The 19,104-nt window shown below is 39.4% G+C and overlaps 1 protein-coding gene across 1 annotated transcript in view; it reads left to right on the top strand.

The window, feature by feature from the left end:
- The window catches only part of LOC128658546 (dynein axonemal heavy chain 11-like), a 1,692,686-nt gene that overhangs the window by 1,303,110 nt on the left and 370,472 nt on the right, over positions 1-19,104 (top strand). Inside the window, 2 exon segments of the mRNA XM_053712841.1 lie at positions 13,905-14,047; positions 17,894-18,055. Of these exon segments, the coding sequence (XP_053568816.1) occupies positions 13,905-14,047; positions 17,894-18,055 (305 nt within the window).

The following is a 19,104-nucleotide window of genomic DNA, read 5'->3' as shown; positions in this document are numbered from 1 at the left end:
AAAATTATTAACCCCTAAACCTAAGTCTAACACTAACCCTAACACCCCCCTATCTTAAATATTAATTAAATAAATCTAAATAATATTTCTCTTATTAACTAAATTAATCCTATTTAAAACTAAATACTTACCTTTAAAATAAACCCTAATATAGCTACAATATAAATAATAATTATATTGTAGCTATCTTAGGATTTATTTTTATTTTACAGGCAACTTTCAATTTATTTTAACTAGGTACATTAGCTATTAAATAGTTATTAACTATTTAATAGCTACCTAGTTAAAATAAAGAGAAATTTACCTGTAAAATAAAAACTAACCTAAGTTACAATTACACCTAACACTACACTATCATTAAATAAATGAATCCTATTTAAAACTAAATACTTACCTGTAAAATAAACCCTAAGGCCTAGATTTAGAGTTTGGCGGTAGCCGTCAAAACCAGCGTTAGAGGCTCCTAACGCTGGTTTTAGGCTACCGCCGGTATTTGGAGTCACTCAAAAAAGGGTCTAACGCTCACTTTCCAGCCGCAACTTTTCCATACCGTAGATCCCCTTACGTCAATTGCGTATCCTATCTTTTCAATGGGATCTTTCTAACTCCGGTATTTAGAGTCGTGTCTGAAGTGAGCGTTAGAAATCTAACGACAAAACTCCAGCCGCAGAAAAAAGTCAGTAGTTAAGAGCTTTCTGGGCTAACGCCGGTTTATAAAGCTCTTAACTACTGTGCTCTAAAGTACACTAACACCCATAAACTACCTATGTACCCCTAAACCGAGGCCCCCCCACATCGCCGCCACTCTATAAAAAATTTTTAACCCCTAATCTTCCGCTCTGTACACTGCCGCCAACTACGTTATCCCTATGTACCCCTAATCTGCTGCCCCTAACACCGCCGACCCCTATATTATATTTATTAATCCCTAATCTGCCCCCCACAACGTTGCCGCCAGCTACCTACACTTATTAACCCCTAATCTGCCGTCCGCATGCCGCCGCCAGCTACATTATAGCTATGAACCCTTAATCTGCTGCCCCTAGCACCGCCGACCCCTATATTATATTTATTAACCCCTAATCTTCCCCCCACAACGTCGCCTCCACCTGCCTACACTTATTAACCCCTAATCTGCCGAGCGGACCGCACCGCTATTATAATAAAGTTATTAACCCCTAATCCGCCTCACTCCCACCTCAATAACCCTATAATAAATAGTATTAACCCCTAATCTGCCCTCCCTAACATTGCCGACACCTAACTTCAAGTATTAACCCCTAATCTGCAGATCGGAGCTCACCGCTACTCTAATAAATTTTTTAACCCCTAAAGCTAATTTTAACCCTAACCCTAACACCCCCCTAAGTTAAATATAATTTTATTCTAACGAAATAAATTAACTCTTATTAAATAAATTATTCCTATTTAAATCTAAATACTTACCTGTAAAATAAACCCTAATATAGCTACAATATAAATTATAATTATATTATAGCTATTTTAGGATTAATATTTATTTTACAGGCAACTTTGTATTTATTTTAACCAGGTACAATAGCTATTAAATAGTTAAGAACTATTTAATAGCTAAAATAGTTAAAATAATTACAAAATTACCTGTAAAATAAATCCTAACCTAAGTTACAATTAAACCTAACACTACACTATCAATAAATTAATTAAATAAAATACCTACAATTATCTACAATTAAACCTAACACTACACTATCAATAAATTAATTAAATACAATACCTACAAATAAATACAATTAAATAAACTAACTAAAGTACAAAAAATAAAAAAGAACTAAGTTACAAAAAATAAAAAAATATTTACAAACATTAGAAAAATATTACAACAATTTTAAACTAATTACACCTACTCTAAGCCCCCTAATAAAATAACAAAGCCCCCCCAAAATAAAAAAATGCCCTACCCTATTCTAAATTAAAAAAGTTCAAAGCTCTTTTACCTTACCAGCCCTGAACAGGACCCTTTGCGGGGCATGCCCCAAAGAATTTAGCTCTTTTGCCTGTAAAAAAAAACACATACAATACCCCCCCCAACATTACAACCCACCACCCACATACCCCTAATCTAACCCAAACCCCCCTTAAATAAACCTAACACTAAGCCCCTGAAGATCTTCCTACCTTATCTTCACCATACCAGGTTCAACGATCGGTCCTCGGAAGTGTTGATCCAAGCCCAAGCAGGGGGCTGAAGAGTGACGTCCATCCTCGGGCTGAAGTCTGGATCCAAGCGGCGGCTGAAGAAATCCATCATCGGGCAGAAGTCGGAAGTCCATCATCGGGATGAAGTCTTCTATCAAGCCGCATCTTCAATCTTCTTTCTTCTGGAGCGGAGCGGAGCCATCTTCTTCCAAGCCGATGCGGAACATCCTCTTCAACCGACGCCTTCTCGCCGAATGACGGTTCCTTTAAATAACGTCATCCAAGATGGCATCCCTCGAATTCCGATTGGCTGATAGGATTCTATCAGCCAATCGGAATTAAGGTAGGAATATTCTGATTGGCTGATGGAATCAGCCAATCAGAATCAAGTTCAATACGATTGGCTGATCCGATCAGCCAATCAGATTGAGCTCGCATTCTATTGGCTGTTCCGATCAGCCAATAGAATGCGATCTCAATCTGATTGGCTGATCGGATCGGCCAATCGGATTGAACTTGATTCTGATTGGCTGATTCCATCAGCCAATCAGAATTTTCCTACCTTAATTCCGATTGGCTGATAGAATCCTATCAGCCAATCGGAATTTGAGGGACGCCATCTTGGATGACATCCCTTAAAGGAACCGTCATTCTTCAGTTGGACGTCGGAGGAAGAAGATTGGTCCGCACTGGAGGTCTTCACGATGGAGCCGTTCCTCATCGGATGAAGATAGAAAATGCCGCTTGGATCAAGATGGTTGCCGGTCTGGATCGCCTCTTCTTCCCGGATAGGATGAAGACTTTGAAGCCTCTTCTGGACCTCTTCAGCCGCAGGATTATGGATCGCCAGCCCCCGCTTGGGTTGGATGAAGATTTTGGAGCCAGGACCGATCAGTGATACCCGGTGAGGCGAAGATAAGGTAGGAAGATCTTCAGGGGCTTAGTGTTAGGTTTATTTAAGGGGGGTTTGGGTTAGATTAGGGGTATGTGGGTGGTGGGTTGTAATGTTGGGGGGGTATTGTATGTGTTTTTTTACAGGCAAAAGAGCTGAATTTCTTGGGGCATGCCCCGCAAAGGGCCCTGTTCAGGGCTGGTAAGGTAAAAGAGCTTTGAACTTTTTTAATTTAGAATAGGGTAGGGCATTTTTTTTGGGGGGGGGGCTTTGTTATTTTATTAGGAGGCTTAGAGTAGGTGTAATTAGTTTAAAATTGTTGTAATATTTTTCTAATGTTTGTAAATATTTTTTTATTTTTTGTAACTTAGTTCTTTTTTATTTTTTGTACTTTAGTTAGTTTATTTAATTGTAGTTATTTGTAGGTATTGTATTTAATTCATTTATTGATAGTGTAGTGTTAGGTTTAATTGTAGGTAATTGTAGGTATTTTATTTAATTTATTTATTGCTAGTGTAGTGTTAGGTTTAATTGTAACTTAGGTTAGGATTTATTTTACAGGTAAATTTGTAATTATTTTAACTATTTTAGCTATTAAATAGTTCTTAACTATTTAATAGCTATTGTACCTGGTTAAAATAAATACAAAGTTACATGTAAAATAAATATAAATCCTAAAATAGCTATAATATAATTATAATTTATATTGTAGCTATATTAGGATTTATTTTACAGGTAAGTATTTAGCTTTAAATAGGAATAATTTATTTAATAAGAGTTAATTTATTTCATTAGATTTAAATTATATTTAACTTAGGGGGGTGTTAGTGTTAGGGTTAGACTTAGCTTTAGGGGTTAATACATTTATTAGAATAGTGGTGAGCTCCAGTCGGCAGATTAGGGGTTAATGTTTGAAGTTAGGTGTCGGCGATGTTAGGGAGGGCAGATTAGGGGTTAATACTATTTATTATAGGGTTATTGAGGCGGGAGTGAGGCGGATTAGGGGTTAATAACTTTATTATAATAGCGGTGCGGTCCGCAATATAGGGGTCGGCGGTGTTAGGGGAAGCAGATTAGGGGTACATAGGGAAAATGTAAGTAGCGGCGGTTTACGGAGCGGCAGATTAAGGGTTAATAATAATATGCAGGGGTCAGCGATAGCGGGGGCGGCAGAATAGGGGTTAATAAGTGTAAGGTTAGGGGTGTTTAGACTCGGGGTTCATGTTAGAGTGTTAGGTGCAGACGTAGGAAGTGTTTCCCCATAGCAAACAATGGGGCTGCGTTAGGAGCTGAACGCGGCTTTTTTGCAGGTGTTAGGTTTTTTTTCAGCTCAAACAGCCCCATTGTTTTCTAGGGGGGAATCGTGCACGAGCACGTTTTTGAAGCTGGCCGCGTCCGTAAGCACCGCTGGTATCGAGAGTTGAAGTTGCGTTAAATATGCTCTACGCTCCTTTTTTGGAGCCTAACGCAGCCATTCTGTGAACTCTCAATACCAGCGGTATTTAAAAGGTGCGGCCAGAAAAAGCACGCGTAGCTAACGCACCCCTTAGGCCGCAGAACTCTAAATCTAGGCGTAAGATAGCTACAATATAAATAATAATTACATTGTAGCTATTTTAGGCTTTATATTTATTTTACAGGTAACTTTGTATTTATTTTAGCTAGTTAGAATAGTTATTAAATAGTTATTTACTATTTAATAACTACCTTGCTAAAAGAAATTTTTAATAGCTAAAATAGTTAAAATAATTACAAAATTACCTGTAAAATAAATCCTAACCTAAGTTACAATTAAACCTAACACTACACTATCATTAAATTAATTAAATAAATGACCTACAAATAACTACAATTAAATACAATTACATAAACTAACTAAAGTACAAAAAATAAAAATAAATAAGTTACAAACATTTAAAAAATATTACAACAATTTTAAGCTTCTTACACCTAATCTAATCCCCCTAATAAAATAACAAAGCCCCCCAAAATAAAAAAATGCTCTACCCTATTCTAAATTTAAAAAGTTCAAAGCTCTTTTACCTTACCAGCCCTTAAAAGGGCCTTTTGCGGGGCATGCCCCAAAGAATTCTGCTCTTTTGCCTGTAAAAGAAAAATACAACCCCCCCACAACATTAAAACCCACCACCCACATACCCCTAATCTAACCCAAACCCCCCTTAAATAAACCTAACACTACCCCCCTGAAGATCATCCTACCTTGAGTCGTCTTCAGCCAGCCGACCCACCGATGGAACCGAAGAGGAGATCCGGAGCGGCAGAAGTCCGACGCGGAACATCCTTCTTCCCCGATGGCCGACGACTGAATGAAGGTTCCTTTAAGGGACGTCATCCAAGATGGCGTCCCTTCAATTCCGATTGGCTGATAGGATTCTATCAGCCAATCGGAATTAAGGTAGGAAAAATATGATTGGCTGATTGAATCAGCCAATCAGATTGAAGTTCAATCCGATTGGCTGATCCAGTCAGCCAATCAGATTGAGCTCGCATTCTATTGGCCGTTCCGATCAGCCAATAGAATGCAAGCTCAATCTGATTGGCTGATTAAATCAGCCAATCAGATTTTTCCTACCTTAATTCCAATTGGCTGATAGAATCCTATCAGCCAATCGGAATTGAAGGGACGCCATCGTGGACGACGTCCCTTAAAGGAGCCTTCATTCGTCGTTAGTCCGTCGGGGAAGAAGGATGTTCCGTGTCGGCGGGATGAAGATGGATCCAGAAGAAAGAAGATTGAAGACGCCACTTCGAAGATGACATCGCCCGGATGGAAGACTTCTTTAGCGCCGCCTGGATGATGACTTCATCGGATTGAAGACTTCTTCAGCGCGCCTTGGATGATGACTTCTGCTGCTCCGGATCTCCTCTTCGGTTCCATCGGTGGGTTGGCTGGCTGAAGACGACTCAAGGTAGGATGATCTTCAGGGGGGTAGTGTTAGGTTTATTTAAGGGGGGTTTGGGTTAGATTAGGGGTATGTGGGTGGTGGGTTTTAATGTTGGGGGGGTTGTATTTTTCTTTTACAGGAAAAAGAGCAGAATTCTTTGGGGCATGCCCCGCAAAAGGCCCTTTTAAGGGCTGGTAAGGTAAAAGAGCTTTGAACTTTTTTTAATTTAGAATAGGGTAGGGCATTTTTTTATTTTGGAGGGCTTTGTTATTTTATTAGGGGGCTTAGATTAGGTGTAAGTAGCATAAAAGTGTTGTAATATTTTTTAAATGTTTTTGTAACTTATTTTTTTTATTTTTTGTAACTTAGCTTTTTTTATTTTTTGTACTTTAGTTAGTTTATTTAATTTAATTTAATTGTAGTTATTTGTAGGTAATTTATTTAATTAATTTAATGTTAGTGTAGTGTTAGGTTTAATTGTAACTTAGGTTAGGATTTATTTTACAGGTAATTTTGTATTTCTTTTAGCTAGGTAGTTATTAAATAGCTACAATGTAATTATTAATTATATTGTAGATATCTTAGGGTTTATTTTACAGGTAAGTATTTAGTTTTAAATAGGAATCATTTATTTAAGTATAGTGTAGTGTTAGGTGTAATTGTAACTTAGGTTAGTTTTTATTTTACAGGTTAATTTCTCTTTATTTTAACTAGGTAGCTATTAAATAGTTAATAACTATTTAATAGCTATTGTACCTAGTTAAAATAAATTGAAAGTTGCCTGTAAAATAAAAATAAATCCTAAGATAGCTACAATATAATTATTATTTATATTGTAGCTATATTAGGGTTTATTTTAAAGGTAAGTATTTAGTTTTAAATAAGATTAATTTAGTTAATAAGAGAAATATTATTTAGATTTATTTAATTAATATTTAAGTTAGGGGGGTGTTAGGGTTAGTGTTAGACTTAGGTTTAGGGGTTAATAATTTTATTACAGTGGCGGCGGTGTAGGGGGGCAGGATAGGGGTTAATAAATTTATTATAGGTGGCGACGGTGTAGGGGGGGCAGGATAGGGGTTAATAAGTTTGATATAGGTTGCGGCGGGGTCCGGGAGCGGTGGTTTAGGGGTTAAACTATTTGTTTAGTTGCGGCAAGGTCCTGGATAAGCAAGATAGGGGTTAATAACTTTATTATAGAGGGCGGCGGTATAGGGGGGGGCAGGATAGGGGTTACTAGGTATAATGTAGGTGGCGGTGGTGTCCGGAAATGGCGGTTTAGGGGTTAATACATTTATAAGAGTTGCGGCGTTGTCTAGGAGTGGTGGTTTAGGGGTTAATAACTTTATTTAGTTGCGGGGGGCTCCGGGGGCGCCGGTATAGGGGGTAGAACAGTGTAGTTAGTGTGGGTGCTTAGTGACAGGCTAGCAATAAAGCTGTCAAAAAGCCGAAGAGCAGCGAGATCGGATGAGTGATAACTCTCACAATCCGCTGCTCATCGCCCCGTACTTGGTGCGCGGCTTTTTGACAGCTTTTTTGATAACTTAGGCAAAATTTTGCAGTTCCGCGGCGGCGATGGTAGGCGAGCTTAGGTGGGCGTATTGAACCGGCGAAGGCAGGTAAAGTAGAAACGTTGATAACGACCCCCCAGAGGGTGAATCCTGTGATACATGGGAGAGGGAACCCTACACATTTGGACTTTAGCATTTTTTTAGGGTTGCTAAATTTAAACAGGACATAAAACTACAAAAAGAAAATGATCTAATGTGTTTGAGCATTATATTATTATTGCCCTGTTGCTTGCATATATGATTAACGTCTTCAACGGGTTAAAGTCTGCTGCACCACTGAAGGCAAGCTGAACATATCTCGAGTCAATGACAGTTGGCCACCAATGACCAGCTATCACCCAGTAGTGCATCAATTCTTCTGGGCCTACCTAGATATTCTTTTTCCATAAAGGATACACAAAGACAAAGTACATTTGATAATAGAACTAAATTGAAATGTTTCTATCTGCATGCTTTACCTGAGCCATGAAAGTTTAGTTTTGACTTTTTGTATTCCTCAGAGAGGTATGTTTGTATATAGTTTTGTAACTAAGCTATCTACTGCAATTGTTGAAAATTGTTACCCTTTGGCTGTTTAAAAGTTCCTAGTAAGTGTTTGAAAAACCTTTGAAAACACCATCGCCTAGATTTAGAGTTCTGCGTTAGCCGTCAAAAGCAGCGTTAAGGGGTCCTAACGCTGCTTTTGGCCGCCCGCTGGTATTTAGAGTCAGGCAGGAAAGGGTCTAACGCTCACTTTCAAGCCGTGACTTTTCCATACCGCAGATCCCCTTACGCCAATTGCATATCCTATCTTTTCAATGGGATCTTCCTAACGCTGGTATTTAGAGTCTTGGCTGAAGTGAACGGTAGACCCTCTACCGACAAGACTCCTACCGCCAAAAAAAGTCAGTAGTTAACAGCTTTATGGGCTAACGCCGGTTTATAAAGCTCTTAACTACAGTGCTCTAAAGTACACTAACACCCATAATCTACCTATGTACCCCTAAAACGAGGTCCCCCCACATCGCCACCACTATAATAAATATTTTTAACCCCTAATCTGCCGACCGCACATCGCTGCCACCTACATTATCCCTAATGTCGACGCTACCTTACATACACTTATTAACCCCTAATCTGCCAACTGGACCTCGCCGCTACTATAATAAATTATTAACCCCTAAACCGCCGCACTCCCGCCTCGCAAACCCTATAATAAATAGTATTAACCCCTAATCTGCCCTCCCTAACATCGCCGCCATCTAACTTCAAGTATTAACCCCTAATCTGCTGACCGGACCTCGCCGCTACTCTAATAAATGTATTAACCCCTAAAGCTAAGTCTAACCCTAACCCTAACACCCCCCTAAATTAAATATAATTTTAATCTAACGAAATAAATTAAATCTTATTAACTAAAGTATTCCGATTTAAAACTAAATACTTGCCTGTAAAATAAACCCTAATATAGCTACAATATAATAAATAGTTATATTGTAGCTATTTTAGGATTTATATTTATTTTACAGGCAACTTTGTATTTATTTTAACTAGGTACAATAGCTATTAAATACTTATTAACTATTTAATAGCTACCTAGTTAAAATAATGATAAAATTACCTGTAAAATAAATCCTAACCTAAGTTACAATTAAATCTAACACTACACTATCAATAAATTAATTAAATAAATTACCTACAATTACATACAATTAAATAAACTAAACTAAATTCCCCAAAAAAATCACTAAATTACAAAAAATAAAAAAAGATTACAAGAATATTAGGCTAATTACACCTACTCTAAGCCCCCTAATAAAATAAAAAAGCCCCCTAACAAATAAAGGTCCCTACCCTATTCTAAATTAAAAAGTAACCAGCTCTTTTACCAGCCCTTAAAATGGCTTTTTGCGGGGCATGCCCCAAAGTAATCAGCTCTTTTGCCTGTAAAAAAAAAACAACCCCCCCCCAACATTAAAACCCACCACCCACATACCCCTACTCTAACCCAAACCCCCCTTAAATAAACCTAACACTACCCCCTGAAGATCTCCCTACCTTGAGTCGTCTTCACCCAGCCGGGCCGAAGTCTACATCCGATGGGGCAGAAGAGGACGTCCAGACCGGCAGAAGTCTTCATCCTATCTGGGCAGAAGAGGACATCTGGACCGGCAGACATCTTCATCCAAGTGGCATCTTCTATCTTCATCCATCTGGAGCGGAGCAGAGCCATCTTCTTCCAGCCGACGCGGATCCATCCTCTTCAACCGACGCCTATTTGCAGAATGAAGGTTCCTTTAAATGACGTCATCCAAGATGGCGTCCCTCGAATTCCCATTGGCTGATAGGATTCTATCAGCCAATCGGAATTAAGGTAGGAAAAATCTGATTGGCTGATTGAATCAACCAATCAGATTCAAGTTCAATCCGATTGGCTGATCCAATCAGCCAACCAGATTGAGCTTGCATTCTATTGGCTGATCGGCGAGTAGGCGTCGGTTGAAGAGGATGGATCCGCGTCGGCTGGAAGAAGATGGCCCCGCTCCGGATGGATGAAGATAGAAGATGCCGCTTGGATGAAGATGTCTGCCGGTCCAGATGTCCTCTTCTGCCCGGATAGGATGAAGACTTCTGCGGGTCTGGATGTCCTCTTCTGCCCCATCAGATGAAGACTTCGGCCCAGCTGGGTGAAGACGACTCAAGGTAGGGAGATCTTCAGGGGGTAGTGTTAGGTTTATTTAAGGGGGTTTTGGGTTAGAGTAGGGGTATGTGGGTGGTGGGTTTTAATGTTGGGGGGGTTGTATTTTTTTTTTACAGGCAAAAGAGCTGATTACTTTGGGGCATGCCCCGCAAAAAGCTCTTTTAAGGGCTGGTAAAAGAGCTGGTTACTTTTTAATTTAGAATAGGGTAGGGACCTTTATTATTTTGGGGGGCTTTTTTATTTTATTAGGGGGCTTAGAGTAGGTATAATTAGCCTAATATTCTTGTAATCTTTTTTTTATTTTTTGTAATTTAGTTGGGGGTTTTTGTAATTTAGTTTAGTTTATTTAATTGTATGTAATTGTAGGTAATTTATTTAATTAATTTATTGATAGTGTAGTGTTAGGTTTAATCGTAACTTAGGTTAGGATTTATTTTACAGGTAATTTTGTAATTATTTTAACTAGGTAGCTATTAAATAGTTAATAACTATTTAATAGCTATTGTACCTAGTTAAAATAAATACAAAGTTGCCTGTAAAATAAATATAAATCCTAAAATAGCTACAATATAATTATTCTTTATATTGTAGCTATATTAGAGTTTATTTTACAGGTAAGTATTTAGTTTTAAATAGCAATACTTTAGTTAATAAGATTTAATTTATTTCGTCAGATTAAAATTATATTTAATTTAGGGGGGTGTTATGGTTAGGGTTAGATTTAGCTTTAGGGGTTAATGCATTTATTAGTTAGAGGAGCGGCGAGGTCAGGTCGGCAGATTAGGGGTTAATACTTGAAGTTAGGAGGCGGCGACGTTGGGGTGGGCAGATTAGGGGTTAATACTATTTATTATAGGGTTTGCGAGGCAGGAGTGCAGCGGTTAAGGGGTTAATAATTTTATTAGAGTAGCGGCGAGGTCCGGTCGGCAGATTAGGGGTTAATAAGTGTAGGTAAGGTAGTGGCGACATTGGGGAGGCAGATTAGGGGTTAATAAATATAATATAGGTGTCGGCGATGTTAGGGGCAGCAGATTAGGGGTACATAGGTATAATGTAGGTTGCGGCGGTGTCCGGAGCGGCAGATTAGGGGTTAATAGTATAATGCAGGTCTCAGCGATAGTGAGGTGGCAGATTAGAGGTTAATAAGTGTAAGGTTAGGGGTCTTTAGACTCGGGGTTCATGTTAGGGTGTTAGGTGCAGACTTAGAAACTGTTTCCCCATAGGAAACAATGGGGCTGCGTTGGGAGTTTAACGCTGCTATTTTGCAGGTGTTAGGTTTTTTTCAGCCCAAACTGCCCCATTGTTTCCTATGGGGGAATCGTGCACAAGCACGTTTTGCCAGTTTACCGCTACCGTAAGCAACGCTGGTATTGAGGGTTGAAGTGGCGGTACATTCGGCTCAACGTACCCTATTTGGAGCCTAACGCAGTCCTTCATACAACTCTAAATACCAGCGTTGTTGGAAGGGTGCGTTGGGAAAAAAAGCTGCGTTAGCTACGCGGGTCTTTACTGACAAAACTCTAAATCTAGCTGCATGTGTTCAGGCATTTACCCAATCATAGGCCAATAAATATTAATGAGAAGTAAATGGTAAGTGGTTTAATTCAATCTGCAGTTATTCTAATAGATTTAAATGGCATACGACTAGATTATGAGTTTTGCAGTAAGAGCTGCTCGGTACTAACTTGCAAGTTATTTGCACCGCTCACTTCCCTACAGCGCTGGTATTAAAGGTTTGCATAAACCCGGTGTTAACAGGCAAGAAGTGAGCGTAGAGCAAAATTGTGTTCCATACCACACTCCAATACCAGCGCTGCTTAAGTCAGCGGTGAGCTGGTTTTACGTGCTCGTGCACGATTTACCCATAGACATCAATGGGGAGTGCCGGCTGAAAAAAAGCCTAACACCTGCAATAAAGCAGCGTAAAGCTCAGTAACGCAGCCCCATTGATTCCTATGGGAAACAAAATGTATGTTTACACCTAACACAATAACATGAACCCCAAGTCTAAACACCCCTAATCTTATACTTATTAACCCCTTATCTGCCGCCCCCGACATCGCCGACACCTACATTATATTTATTTACCCCTAATCTGCCGCTCCCAACATCTCTGCCATTATAATAAACATATTAACCCCTAAACTGCCTTACTCCCGCCTCACAAACACTAGTTAAATATTATTAACCCCTAATCTGCCACCCCTAACATCGCCGGGCACCTACCGAAATTTATTAACCCCTAATCTGCCGCCCCCAACGTCGCCGCCACTATACTAAATTTATTAACCCCTAAACCTAAGTCTAACCCTAACCCTAACACCCCCTAACTTAAAGGGACATGACATCCACATTTTTTCTTTCATGATTTAGAAAGAGAATGCAATTTTAAACATCTTTCTAATTTACTTATATTATCTAATTTGTTTTATTCTCTTGATATTCTTTGCTGAAAAGCATATCTAGATATGCTCAGTAACTGCTGATTGGTTGCTGCACATAGCAGCCTCGTGTGATTGGCTCACCATGTGCATTGCTTTTTCTTCAACTAAGGATATCTAAAAAAGGAAGCAAAATAAATAATAGAAGTAAATTGTAATGTTGTTTAAATTTATATTCTCTATCTGAATCATGAAAGAAAGATTTTGGGTTTAGTGGCCCTTTAAATATAATTAAAATAAATCTAAATAAAACCTACTATTAATAACAAAATAATTCCTATTTAAAACTAAATACTTACCTATAAAATAAACCCTAAGCTAGCTACAATATAACTATTAGTTGTATTGTAGCTAGCTTAGGGTTTATTTTATAGGTAAGTATTTAGTTTTAAATAGGAATTATTTATGTAATGATAGTATGTTTTATTTAGATATGTTTTAATTATATTTAAGTTAGGGGTGTTAGGGTTAGACTTAGGTTTAGAGGTTAATAAATTTAGTATAGTGGCGGCGACGTTGGGGGCGGCAGATTATTGGTTAATAAATATAATGTAGGTGTCAGCAATGTCGGGGCGACAGATTAGGGGTTAATAATATTTAACTAGTGTTTGCGAGGCGGGAGTGTGGCTGTTTAGGGGTTAATATGTTTATTATAGTGGCAGAGATGTCGGGAGTGGCAGATTAGGGGTTAATAATTTTATTTTAGTGTTTGCGATGCGGGAGGGCCTCGGTTTAGGGGTTAATAGGTAGTTTATGGGTGTTAGTGTACTTTTTAGCACTTTAGTTATGAGTTTTATGTTACGGCGTTGTAGCATAAAACTCATAACTACTTTCAGTTTAGGGTATTGATCTTGGCGGTATAGGGTGTACCGTTCACTTTTTGGCCTCCCAGGCAGACTCGTAATACCGGCGATGTGGAAGTCCCATTGAAAAAAGACTTTATGCAAATTGCGTAAGTTAATTTGTGTTAAGGCCAGAAATGTGTGCGGTGCCCCTAAACCTGCAAGACTCGTAATACCAGCGGTAATGAAAAAGCAGCGTTATGAGGCTTAACGCTGCCTTTTGACTCATACCGCAAAACTCGTAATCTAGCCGAAAATGCAGAAAGCTGCATGCATACCGAACACTCGAATGGGCTAGGAATGGGGCCAATGTTTCAGAGGAGCTAACAATCTCCTTTAGGTGCACCCAGTGAGTGAAGAATTGTTATATTTTATCATTGGATGTAATTTACAGGTGATATCCCTGATCTTTTTGGTGAAGAGGAGGTAGAGACTATTGTTTCTTCCACAAGAATGGAGCTACGTGCTCTTGGCCTTCCCGACTCCAGAGAGAACTGCTGGCAATTTTTTATTGATAGGATTCGTCGACAGCTCAAGGTGAGGATAAAAATCTTTGAAAGGAAAGCTATATAATGAGGCAAAATGCCTCCACAGGTCAGCCCAGCATGCAACTGGGTTACTACCATATATATGTGATGCTATGAGTCACATATTGTATAATACTGTAGACTTTACCGCAGTTTATTTCTTTAAAATGAATAATCACATATTTTTTTCATTTTTTTTCATTTTGTTAACTATAATGTTTGTAAGATAGACTGTTTTAAGTAATAAACTATATATTTAATTAGAGCATTTTATAACAAATATATTTCTTTCACTTTTTGTTTAAATCCTGCAAAGGACCCCTGTCCCACTCAAGATACAGATACAGCTGATGAGCCAGTCAGGAGCAGGCATACATGTATATGGTACAGGAGCAGGCATACATATATATATAGTACAGGAGCAGGCATACATGTATATCGTACAGGAGCAGGCATACATGTATATGGAACAGGAGCAGGCATACATGTATATGGTACAGGAGCAGGCATACATGTATATGGTACAGGAGCAGGCATACATGTATATCATACAGGAGCAGGCATACATGTATATGGCACAGGAGCAGGCATACATGTATATGGTAAAGGAGCAGGCATACATGTATATGGTACAGGAGCAGGCATACATGTATATGGTACAGGAGCAGGCATACATGTATATGGTACAGGAGCAGGCATACATGTATATCGTACAGGAGCAGGCATACATGTATATGGTACAGGAGCAGGCATACATATATATAGTACAGGAGCAGGCATACATGTATATAGTACAGGAGCAGGCATACATGTATATGGTACAGGAGCAGGCATACATATATATATAGTACAGGAGCAGGCATACATGTATATGGTACAGCAGCAGGCATACATGTATATGGTACAGGAGCAGACATACATGTATATGGTACAGGAGCAGGCATACATGTATATGATACAGGAGCAGGCATACATGTATATGGTAAAGGAGCAGGCATACATGTATATCATACAGGAGCAGGCATACATGTATATCGTACAGGAGCAGGCATACATGTATATGGTAAAGGAGCAGGCATACATGTATATGGTACAGGAGCAGGCATACATGTATATCATACAGGAGCAGGCATACAAGTATATGGTACAGGAGCAGGCATACATGTATATGGTACAGGAGCAGGCATACATGTATATGATACAGGAGCAGGCATACATGTATATGGTACAGGAGCAGGCATACATGTATATGGTACAGGAGCAGGCATACATGTATATGGTACAGGAACAGGCATACATGTATATGGTACAGGAGCAGACATACATGTATATGGAACAGCAGCAGGCATACATGTATATGGTACAGGAGCAGGCATACATATATATCATACAGGAGCAGGCATACAAGTATATGGTACAGGAGCAGGCATACATGTATATCATACAGGAGCAGGCATACAAGTATATGGTACAGGAGCAGGCATACATGTATATCATACAGGAGCAGGCATACATGTATATGGTACAGGAGCAGACATACATGTATATGATACAGGAGCAGGAATACATGTATATGGTACAGGAGCAGGCATACATGTATTTCATACAGGAGCAGGCATACATGTATATGGTACAGGAGCAGGCATACATTTATATCATACAGGAGCAGGCATACAAGTATATGGTACAGGAGCAGGCATACATGTATATGGTACAGGAGCAGGCATACATGTATATGATACAGGAGCAGGCATACATGTATATGGTACAGGAGCAGGCATACATGTATATGGTACAGGAGCAGGCATACATGTATATGGTACAGGAGCAGGCATACATGTATATGGTACAGGAGCAGGCATACATGTATATGGTACAGGAGCAGGCATACATGTATATGGTACAAGAGCAGGCATACATGTATAAAGTACAGGAGCAGGCATACATGTATATGGAACAGCAGCAGGCATACATGTATATGGTAAAGGAGCAGGCATACATGTATATCGTACAGGAGCAGGCATACACATATATGGTACAGGAGCAGTTATACATGTATATGATACAGGAGCAGGCATACATGTATATGGAACAGCAGCAGGCATACATGTATATGGTACAGGAGCAGGCATACATGTATATCGTACAGGAGCAGGCATACATGTATATGGTACAGGAGCAGGCATACATGTATATGGTACAGGAGCAGGCATACATGCATATCGTACAGGAGCAGGCATACATGTATATCGTACAGGAGCAGGCATACATGTATATGGTACAGGAGCAGGCATATATGTATATGGTACAGGAGCAGGCATACATATATATGGTACAGGAGCAGGCATACATGTATATGATACAGGAGCAGGCATAGATGTATATCATACAGGATCAGGCATACAAGTATATGGTACAGGAGCAGGCATAAATGTATATGGTACAAGAGCAGTTATACATGTATATGATACAGGAGCAGGCATACATGTATATCATACAGGAGCAGGCATACAAGTATATGGTACAGGAGCAGGCATACATGTATATGGTACAGGAGCAGGCATACATGTATATGATACAGGAGCAGGCATACATGTATATGGAACAGCAGCAGGCATACATGTATATGGTACAGGAGCAGGCATACATGTATATCGTACAGGAGCAGGCATACATGTATATGGTACAGGAGCAGGCATACATGTATATGGTACAGGAGCAGGCATACATGCATATCGTACAGGAGCAGGCATACATGTATATGGTACAGGAGCAGGCATACATGTATATGGTACAGGAGCAGGCATACTTGTATATGGTACAGGAGCAGGCATACATATATATGGTACAGGAGCAGGCATACATGTATATGATACAGGAGCAGGCATAGATGTATATCATACAGGATCAGGCATACAAGTATATGGTACAGGAGCAGGCATAAATGTATATGGTACAAGAGCATATATCGGTATGTTAAAAGAGCAGGCATACATGGGCATGCTACAGGAGCAGGAATACATGGGTATGCTACAAGATCAGGCTACAATCAATGACTGCATCCTAATCTTCTGCATAGAAAGTCAAAGTTGCACTCCAGGAACACTCCTAGACTCTTTTATATGTAATTTTACATAAGAATGTCCCTTTAATCCCCTTAACGCAATAAAACCTAAATGTAACTCAAGCTCCCACCTCAACTATGCTAACACAAGATCTGGCCTCTTCTAACCAAGATGATCAGACCTAGTCAGCCATCTACATTTCAGCCTCAATGCAATAAGCTCTAATTGTGACCCTCTCCCTCATCCTCAGTTAACATTAGTTGTGTCCAGACTGACCCAGTCTCCTGTCCCCTATTAATCCTAACTGTAACCTGTAATTAACACTACCTCATACAGCTTATCTGGCCCTTTATTCTGTATTAGCTCCTACTGACTTAGCTACACTAACCTACCTGAGCCTCCTTAAACACATAAGGTTAATAGTGGATAGGGTGTTTGACCATTCTTTGGGTTAATTGTGTATGAGAGGCCAGGTCAGGAGTAGGGTTACTAGATGAGTCAATGTTATAGTTAATAGTAAGTGGGATAGAGTCAATGCTTGTTATTATTATTATTGCACGTCTATACTTGGCTATTCATTATACCTAAATGAGACTCTCTCATCCAGTGACACTAAAATAGTGGACTGCCACTTAATAATAATAGTTTAATATCAATAAAGCCATACAAACTGTGCCATTATAAAAATAAATGTTTCTATAGTGTCTCATAAGTATGGCTGAATTGAGGTCTAACTTGCTATCTAAATATATGTCTATATCATTTTTCACATGGAAATGTTTCTATTACAGGTTGTGTTGTGTTTTTCACCTGTTGGTTTCACATTAAGGACAAGAGCTAGAAAATTCCCAGCCCTTGTGAACTGCACAGCAATAGATTGGTTCCATGCCTGGCCACAGATTGCACTGCTGTCCGTAAGCAGCAATTTCATTGAAAAGCTTGATGGAGTTGATGTAAGTTTATTGTATGTATTGAAAATATACAGGTAGTGTGTGTGTTAATGATACTATTTTTCCAAATGGGGTAATAAGACCAACTTGCCGTTTAAAGCCATGCTACCTTTCTCTATAAATTCTAATAATATGAAAGTTATATATATATATTGAATTTGGTATATGGATCCATAACACTGCAGGAATATCTCCACGATTATGTAATCATTGACACGTAACATTACAAGGTACCAATGTTTAATTAAATCATGAAGGGCAACTATCACCATTGAAAGTATGTGGCGTCAGTTCCCTTAGATTAAATTTACTTTAGACTTTTTGTGTGTGTATGTGAGTGTGTGTGCACATGTGAGTGTGTGTATGTGCATGTGAGTGTGTGTATGTGAGTGTGTGTGCATGTGAGTCTGTGTGTACATGTGAGTGTGTATGTTGTTTGTGCATGTGTGTGTGAGTGTGTGTGCATGTGTTTGTGTGTATTTGAGTGTGTGAGTGCATATGAGTGTGTGTGTGTCCATGTAAGTGTGTGTGTGCACGTGCATGAATGTGTACGTGTGAGTGTCCATGTTAGTGTGTGTGTGTGCATGTGAGTGTATGTGTGTAAAAGTGAAGATTAAGGGGCCCATTTATCAGCTCCGAACGGAGCTTGTGGGCCCGTGTTTCTGGCGAGTCTTCAGACTCGCCAGAAACAGCAGTTATGAAGCAGTGGTCTAAAGACGGCTGCTCCATAACCCTGTCCGCCTGCTCTTAGCAGGCAGACAGGAATCGCCGGAAATCAACCCAATCGAGTACGATCGGGCTGATTGACACCCCTTGCTGTCGGCCCATTGGCCGCAAGTCTGCAGGGGACGGCGTTGCACCAGCAGCTCTTGTGAGCTGCTGGTGCAATGCTGAATACGGAGAGCATATTGCTCTCCGCATTCAGCGAGGTCTTGCGGAGCTGATCCGCACTGTCGGATCAGGTCCACAAGACCTTTGATAAATAGGCCCCTATGGGTGTGGAGTAAAATAGAGGATGTTCATTTTCTGGGGTAAAAATTAAGCTTCAGGTG

The sequence above is a fragment of the Bombina bombina genome, chromosome 1, assembly GCF_027579735.1.
Source record: "Bombina bombina isolate aBomBom1 chromosome 1, aBomBom1.pri, whole genome shotgun sequence".
Taxonomy (NCBI): domain Eukaryota; kingdom Metazoa; phylum Chordata; class Amphibia; order Anura; family Bombinatoridae; genus Bombina; species Bombina bombina.
The sequence above is the reverse complement of the archived record's forward strand: the minus strand, read 5'-3'. Positions and strand labels throughout refer to the sequence as shown.